The sequence below is a fragment of the Oncorhynchus masou genome, chromosome 12 (genome assembly GCF_036934945.1).
Source record: "Oncorhynchus masou masou isolate Uvic2021 chromosome 12, UVic_Omas_1.1, whole genome shotgun sequence".
Taxonomy (NCBI): Eukaryota; Metazoa; Chordata; class Actinopteri; order Salmoniformes; family Salmonidae; genus Oncorhynchus; species Oncorhynchus masou.
The window spans coordinates 58193897-58202907 of record NC_088223.1 but is presented as its reverse complement, the minus strand read 5'-3'; the positions used below and the strand labels follow the sequence as shown (position 1 = coordinate 58202907).

General features: G+C 40.3%; 1 protein-coding gene across 2 annotated transcripts; it reads right to left on the bottom strand.

Moving 5' to 3' along the window:
• Positions 1-1367: 1367 nt before the first annotated feature.
• Positions 1368-7567, bottom strand: LOC135550499 (galectin-9-like). 2 transcript variants are annotated; one of them, XM_064981373.1, is made up of 11 exons: positions 6321-7567; positions 5501-5589; positions 5153-5360; positions 4855-4980; positions 4484-4525; positions 4212-4289; positions 3980-4018; positions 3738-3770; positions 3530-3618; positions 2952-3108; positions 1368-2760 (listed from the first exon to the last, which is right to left on the bottom strand). In XM_064981373.1, the coding sequence occupies exons 1-11, from the start codon at positions 6348-6350 to the stop codon at positions 2614-2616; spliced, it is 1038 nt and encodes a 345-aa protein (XP_064837445.1). In that variant the 5' UTR covers positions 6351-7567; the 3' UTR covers positions 1368-2613. The 2 variants fall into 2 exon arrangements, with proteins under 2 accessions (XP_064837445.1, XP_064837446.1); XM_064981374.1 differs by lacking the exon at positions 4212-4289 and having other exon boundaries at positions 6321-7566.
• Between the last annotated feature and the right edge of the window lie 1444 nt (positions 7568-9011).

Genomic DNA, 9011 nt, shown 5'->3' with positions numbered 1-9011 from the left:
AGTGCTGGAGTACAGAGCCAAAACAACAACAAAAATTGTCACTGTCCCATTACTTTTGGAGCTCACTGTATCTTCTGCTGTACATACCATTCTTAATATCGTGTAAATTCAATTCTGTTACAGTGCTATTTGGGTTGTTAATTAGATTAGTTCTAAATTCCTTTATTTATTTGTATTATTTGTGTACTTGATTGACATTTTACTGCATTGTTAGGAGCCAGTAACATAAGCATTTCGCTGCATCCGCCCTAAACTTTGATTTGACATACTTTGTCATCCAAATTTGTTGACATGTAATGTTACCATGCTTTGACCCTGTGTGAAGGGGCTCTTTGTGAATAAGATGCCATTTTGGTCTCCTCAGAAAGCATATCAAATCACATGCTGCAAAATGAACTCATTTCACTAATCTAAAGAATGTTGCATAGGCATCTGTTTTAGTGAAAGAAAGGCCAACTTGTGCAGCACTGGTCTAAATAACTTTGGTACAACCAAGCAGTCATGGGCAGCTCCAGGGAGGGGCAAGGCAGTGCTGAAGCCCTGTAAAGAATAGGCCTAGCACCCCCATGAAAGAATGTATTTATACATGCACGAATGCACACCATAGATTGAAAGCACCCCTACGCAACCACTGAGCTACCTCTTAAATAGAGCAGTGAAAAATGACTGGTGGCAGTAAGGATGTAGGGCTGCCCGGAGGCCTACAGATGAAAAGGATGGCTAAAATGTACTTTGTGAGAGAAAAATATATATACTACCGGTCAAAAGATTTAGAACACCTACTCATTCCAGGATTTGTCTTTATTTTTTACTATTGTCAACATTGTAGAATAATAGTGACAACATCAAAACTATGAAATAACACATATGGAATCATGTAGTAAACAAAAAAGTGTTAAACAAATCAAAATATATTTGAGATTGTTCAAATAGCCACCCTCTGCCTTGATGACATCTTTGCACACTCTTGGCATTCTCTCAACCAGCTTCATGAGGTAGTCATCTGGAATGCATTTCAATTAACAGGTGTGCCTTCTTAAAAGTTAATTTGTGTAGCCAATCAGTTGTGTTGTGATAAGGTAGGGATAAGGCAGAAGACAGCCCTATGTGGTAAAATACCAAATAGGCAAAGAGAAATGACAGTCCATCATTACTTTGAGCCATGAAGGTCAGTCAATACGGAACATTTCAAGAACTTTGAAAGTTTCTTCAAGTGCAGTCACAAAAACCATCAAGCACTATGATGACACTATGAGGACCGCCACAGGAATGGGAGACCCAGAGTTACCTCTGCTGCAGAGGATATTTTCATTAGAGTTACCAGCTTCAGAAATTGCAGCCCAAATAAATGCTTCACAGTGTTCAAATGTATTTCATTTCAACTTTATTTAACCAGGTAGGCTAGTTGAGAAAAGTTCTGATCAGACAACAACACAGAGTTACACATGGAGCAAACAATAAACAAGTCAATAACATAGTAGAAAAAACAAATATATATACATTGTGTGCAAAAGGCATGAGGTAGGCAATAAATAGGTCATAGGAGTGAATAATTACAATTTAGCAGATGAACACTGGAGTGATAAATGACCAGATGAACATGTGCAGGTAGAGATACTGTTTTGCAAAAGAGCAGAAAAGTATACAAAATAAAAACAGTATGGGGATGAGGTAGGTAAATTGGGTGGGCTAAATACCGATGGACTATGTACAGCTGCAGTGATCGGTTAGCTGCTCAGATAGCAGATGTTTGGTGAGGGAAATAAAAGTCTCCAACTTCAGCGTTTTTTGCAATCCGTTCCAGTCACAGGCAGCAGAGAACTGGAAGGAAAGGCGGCCAAATGAGGTTTTGGCTTTAGGGATGATCAGTGAGATACACCTGCTGGAGCGCGTGCCAAGGGTGGGTGTTGCCATCGTGACCAGTGAACTGAGATAAGGCGATGCTTTACCTAGCATAGACTTGTAGATGACCTGGAGCCAGTTGGTCTGGCGACGAATATGTAGCGAGGGCCAGCCGACTAGGGCATACGTCTGTCGCTCGGCCTACTAGCCCATTTCCAACCACCTGGAACTCCCAGTCATTTTTATACACTTCATGTAATTATAAAGATTCACAGCTCCATTAATGTCATCAGTATTTACTTTGTCAAAATCCTTAGAATTTAGTTTTTAATAAAAAATCTGAACCCTCCCACGACAATCTGAAGCAGGACAAAGTTAGTAATTTTATCAGAACCTCTCTGCCCCCTAGCGGTGATGTAGAATTATGACAACATCTTTGTTCCAATATTGAAGTTTATTTGATGTGGAAACATTGTCGGTACAGAGAGAACAGACATACAGTAAGTATGTGGAATTTGATAAATAGAAGACAATATTTTACATAGTCTACTCTAAATTAAATAGTTTATGAAAGAGATACAATTATTGATGAAAACATCTTGCCCAACATGATATCAACATTCGCCATCAGCCACATAGCAAAACATCCACACCCAGAAGAGATGGTTTCTCACCCATCGGTCTTTATAATGTCCTGATCAGATCCTACGCCTGTTGACCTTTGACCCCAGTGTATGTAACTCAAACCATAACAGAGGACAGAGTCATTACTTAGAACACCACAGAGGATAGGCTCACGTCCCCTTCCACCTCCAGGATATCTATCTGCTGGAGCAGGAAGTGGCGGTGGTTGTAGCTGAACATCTGGACTCCATTCACCATCACCCTGTAGCACTTGGTGTCACACGTAATGGCCACCTGAAACAGAGAGCCCGACATGAGTGCTGAGTTCATTCAAGGAAAAGCACACGGTAGGTTGCATTGCAGCTAAAACACATTCAGAAATAATTTCCGCTCAAATTCTTGTCAATGCACAAAAACAAAACAAAAATGAAAATATAGCTAGCTTCCATAATACAGTCTACAATCAGGTATAATGGAGTTTATACCGTAAAAGGCTGGCCTCTGTAGAAGGGCATGCCCCCTTTCCTCTCCTCTGGACCCCACTGTTCCTTCAGGAGACTATTACGCACAACAGTGTTCTCATCAAACCTGGGGTTGAAGTGGAACGCCACCCCCGAGTTGAAACGCAGGTTAACACAGAACCTGGAACCATAAAGACCATGATCATGGTTATACGGCTTGGCCAGGAATATGTTAGATGACCAAATAAATGAACGCTCTGTGGTAGATACAGGAAAGGGTGTGCAAAGGCAAGCCTACAAAGAGTATCACCCTTACGCATGTCGGCCATTGATATGCTGAAGGAATGACTTAGTACTGTATAGCTCTTTAATGTACTGTTTCTAGAGAGGGAGAACTTTGCTGGTGGTGAGTGTTACACAATCGTGAAAGAAAAATTATGCAAATCATTTGGAGGGTGAGACTAATCTAAAAAGGACTTACCATCTATCTGGATTGTCTGTAATGTGCAGGTACACGATTCATAGTACCAATTCCGACCCATAGCAGGTGACAAACAAATTAATAATGCCAGATGTGTTTAAAATCAGTAGTCGTTACTTACCTATCAGCGTTGTGGTTGACCACACCCTGGACGATGATGTTTCTGCCTGGGTAAAGTCCACCTACCATTATATTTTTATATGGCACAACCTGAGAACACAGGGTCCATAACATCACCATATCACCCTAACAATCGGTTTCGATACTAAATCATTTAATGTAATTGTTCAGTCTGCACTGAGTCTGTAGGTTAAAGAAGGGGTACTTACGAAGGACGGCTGGGGGGTGTATGGAGGGGGTGTCTGTAAAATAAACCTTGTACATTACCATCGGAAGAATAGCACCTTTCAGTACATTCTCTAAACTATTTAATCTTGTCAGAGCTTCATTTTCATTTCAGCTTTATTCCTTTAGATAGATCAATGATACGACTCCAATAAAGTTCCTGATGTTGGCCTCTACTCTACACATTTTGAACTCAAAAAAGTTGATTCATTTGAATGCAATGCACCTGAAAAAATCCTGTGGTGCAAAACGCAGCAGAGAAAGCCTACAAAACAAACAGTTGTCAAACAAATATCAAATTAAACAAGGAAACCATGAATACAAGGAAAGCATGATCAACCATCAAAGTTAAAATTGACTGAATCTAATGAAATCCAGTCATCTTATGAAAACACACACCACAAGGAAAAAGGCTAAATACACCAAATTAGACTCCAACCCAGAATGCTATAATCTACCTGTGTGGTATTACACCATTGAGGAGGAGTTTTGGGACATGATTTACTTTGATGAGATTTAGTTCGGTTCCGTTGACCCTGTAAACAAAACGTCTCTCTTGGGTTATGGCCTATGCTACTGTTTTGTGAGGACACATATGTAGTAATGTGCTTATTACTAATTACAAGTGTTTCCATACAACTGCAGGCCTTATGTAAATCCAAATACTAAAACTCGTTAACACTTGTATAACTAAGAATCCTGTTGATCAATCTGTCTGGAGAATACTCACACTGTGTGGATGGACAGCATATCCTGGTTGGGGAGGAGGTGACTGGAGAAAAGGAAACACATTTCATTTCTCTGTGTAGGATATGGACAAACACTTGGTCAGCACATGTAAGTCTGAAAACGATTTATTTAATTGATTAAAGTAGGAACTGAGGGAAATACGTTTTTTGGACACTAAAAATATGTCCAAAACATCCTTACAATCATTATACACTCCGACCATGACCATTGCAAGGTGCAACTTGTTTTGCAGACTGGTAGCATTCCAAACAACTGACAAAGATCAGCAAATCTATCCTTGTTCAAGACTGATCCTTTGGAATGCAAAGATGTACAATATTCTCCAAAACGGAGGACCTTTCAGATACTCACTGTCACTGCAGGGTTGGAGAAGGCAATGGATTGGATCTCCACTCCCCCATCCACGGTGATGGTGTCCACTCTGGAGAACGACAGCCGGTGCAGGTACTCCATGAAGTGAGCACCATTCACAATCAGCTGGGATAAGACATGATTTAGGAGAGACAAGAAAATCAATGGCACATAGAGGAAAAATAATGAATAAGGGTTTGAATCTTTTTTGCTCTCGAACAGAGATACAATGCAATTCAATGAGTCCACAGTAAAAAAAAACGTGTAGCCTAAGTATAAGTGATAAAAGTCTCCTGACTGAATATGAATCTCTGTTGACCAGGAACATGAGGGTAAAGTTGGCCCCTCGAGTCATGGATGCTGGGTATTCCCGCTCCTCTGAGCCCCACTTAGAGTGCTGCATGGTGTTGCAGACCACAACGTCTTTGGATTCATCATATCGGGGGTTGAAGTGGAGGGCTATGTCGGGATTTCCTCTTGAGCCACATTGCAAATTCACATAAAACCTACAGAGAGAAAAAAGGGGGGCATATTTTAAAGTGATTAGGTTTAACATGATCCCTTCTGTGCTGATAGTGACAAGACTGAGCTAAAAACGACATGGCTGTCCTACAGTGAAAAAGAGATGTACTACAGGTAGGTCTACCTCTGGGACCCTGGCAGGACTCTCCCTGTCACAGTGATGGTCTTCCCCTCATGCAGAGCTCCCTGGATACAGCCAGTGAATGGCAATCTCTAGGACATGAAACAAAAAACAACACTTGACCAGGCTGGGTAGCTAATGTCGTTCACCAGCTTGTAGTTAGGTCGTCTGCCTGATAAGGCGAGGGACTTTGCAATAGACTTAGTTGAAAACGTTAAACGTTAATGTAACAGTATAACATTAGACCGTTCCCTCGCCCATACCCAGGGGCGAACCAGGGACCCTCTGCACACATCAACAACAGTCACCCTCGAAGCATTGTTACCCATCGCTCCACAAAAGCCGTGGCCCCTGCAGAACAAGGGGAACTACTACTTCAAGGTCTCAAGAGCAAGTGACGTCACCGATTGAAACGCTGTTTTGCTCGAACACAGCTAACTTGCGAGCCATTTCACATCCGTTACACTAACAATGGCCAAGCATTGTGTAACCAATAACAATCTCAACGGTTAGTTTCCTTTCTCCTTACCTTCTTTCATTAATTATATCAATCACTTAAGGTTTTAGGTGTCAAAGGTGGATATGAAAATGACAGGAAATATCGACAGACCTATTCAATGTTTTTCAGTCCTGTTCTAGTCCACTAAACTCATCACTAACAGACCCATTACAACTCATTTTAGTTGCATCGGATGTGCTAGAGGAAAATTTGTGGACATATTGTGGACATTACACCAAAAATAATCACCAAAATGACTCCTGAAACTCAAACATAATGGGGGCTAAAAAAAGACATGTAAATACTGTCAAATTAGATTTTTACCGGATTGAAGAAGGGTTGCTGACAAGCCATGCTCCAGTGTGTCTGTGCGACTGTTTGGTGAATCTAGAGAGTGTGCAGCACATCGAGGCACGGCGGTTCTATTCTGCCACGTTCAAAACAACTGGAAACTCGGAAAATACGAGGGGAAATCATGACGTCAGTGATCTTCAGGTCGGAAAGTCGGAGCTCTAGAAAGAGGCACAAGTTCCCCAGTTGGAATTCCGAGTTGGTTGACCGTCCACATCGATAATTCCAGGTCGGAGCTAGTATTTTTTTCCGAGTTCCGATTTGTTTTGAACAAAATGATGTCGGAGATTTTCGAGTTCCCAGTTGTGTGGAACGCGGCATTCGTAAATTATTTAGAATTTTGTTTCCTCTTCCATAAGTTTCGTTTCTCTGATAATGACTCATGCGGGCATCGTTGTTATACGTATTTTCTGTTAGGGAGACGGAGTCGGATGCACTCTCATGCACAAGATAGAGACGATAGCAACAAATCATTCCAAGCAAACAGTTTGAACCGCACTTATTCAATCTTCCATAATCAAAATTATACCAAATCGTTAATTTTATTTTTTTGCCTTATCAAAAATGACTTTGATATCACAGGTGAGGTCGCAGAGGATGCAGTAGCCTAACGGGTATGCTGTTTAGCGAATGTTAAATTGTTAACGCAAGATGTGTTCACGGTCATGACTTACAAACAGCACACACACAAATTGAGCAAATTGAGGTGACTAAACTGCTTGGGAGTAATCCTGGATTGTAAACTGTTATGGTCAAAACATATTGATACAACAGTAGCTAAAATGGGGAGAAGTCTGTCCATAATAAAGCACTGCTCTGTCTTAACAGCACTCTCAACAAGGAATGACTTACCGGCTCTTGTATTATTGCACCTGGACTACTGCCCAGTCATGTGGTCAAGTGCCACAAAGAGGGACTAAGGAAAATTGCAATTAGCTCAGAACAGGGCAGCACGGCTGGCCCTTGGTTAAACACAGAGAGCAAACATTAATAATATGCATGTTAATCTCTCCTGGCTCAAAGTAGAGGAGAGATTGACTTCATCACTACTGGTATTTGTGAGAGGTATTGTCATGTTGAAAGCACCGAGCTGTTAATTTAAACGACTAACACACACACACAGCTTAGACACCCATGCATACCCCAAAATAAATGCCACCAGAGTCGAGGTAGACCAATTACGATTTTTCAATGCCGATACCGATTATTGGAGGACAAAAAAAAGCTGATCCCGATAAAACGGTCGATTTCTATTTGTAATAATGACAATTACAACAATACTGAATGAACAATGAACATTATATAATACATAAATAAAATCAATTTAGTCTCAAATAAATAATGAAACATGTTCAATTTAGTTTAAATAATTTTAAAAAACTGTGTTGGAGAAGAAAGTAAAAGTGCAATTTGTGCCATGTAAAAAAGCCATGTAAAAAAGTTGAAGTTCCTTGTTCAGAACATGAGAAGATATGAAAGCTGGTGGTTCCTTTTAAAATGCGTCTTCAATATTCCCAGTTAAGAAGTTTTAGGTTGTAGTTATTATAGGACTATTTCTCTCTATACCATTTGTATGTCATATACCTTTGACTATTTGATGTTCTTATAGGCACTATAGTACTGCCAACCTAATCTCGGGAGTTGATAGGCTTAAAGTCATAAACAGCGCTGTGCTTCAAGCATTGCTAAGAGCTGCTGGAAAACGCAGGAAAGTGCAGTTGAATGAATGCTTACGAGCATGCTGCTGCCTACCACCGCTTAGACTGCTCTATCAAATATCAAATCATAGACTTAATTATAATATAATAAACACACAGAAATACAAGCCTTAGGTCATTAATATGGTGAAATCCGGAAACTATCATTTCGAAAACAAAACGATTATTCTTTCAGTGTTCAATGTTATGTCATAATTATGTAAAATTCTGGCAAATTAATTACGGTCTTTGTTAGGAAGAAATGATCTTCACACAGTTCGCAACGAGCCAGGAGGCCCAAACTGCTGCATATACCTTGACTCAGCTTGCACAGAACGCAAGAGAAGTGACACAATTTCCCTAGTTAATATTGCCTGCTAACATGATAAAAAAAAACAACTAAATATGCAGGTTTAAAAATATATACTGTACTTGTGCATTGATTGTAAGAAAGGCATTGATGTTTATGGTTAGGTACATTGGTGCAACGATTGTGCTTTTTTCGTGAATGCGCTTTTGTTCAATCATCACCCGTTTGGCGAGGTTGAAGTAGGCTGTGACTCGATGATAAACTAACAGGCACCACATTGATTATATGCAATGCAGGACAAGCTAGTTAAACTGGTAATATCATCAACCATGTCTAGTTAACTAGTGATTATGTGATGTTTGATTGTTTTTTATAAGGTAAGTTTAATGCTAGCTAGCAACTTACCTTGGCTCTTTGCAGCCACAAGGTCATTTTGATGCTGCACTCACATAATAGGTGGTTAGCCAGCTACACAGTCTCCTCGTGGATTGCAATGTAATCGGCCATAATCGGCATCCAAAAATGCAGATTACCGATTTTTATGAAAACTTGAAATCGTCCCTAATTAATCGGCCATGTCCTTTGCTGTTGTTCTGGGATTGATTTGCACTTTTTTGCACCAAAGTACGTTCATCTCTAGGAGACAGAACGCGTCTC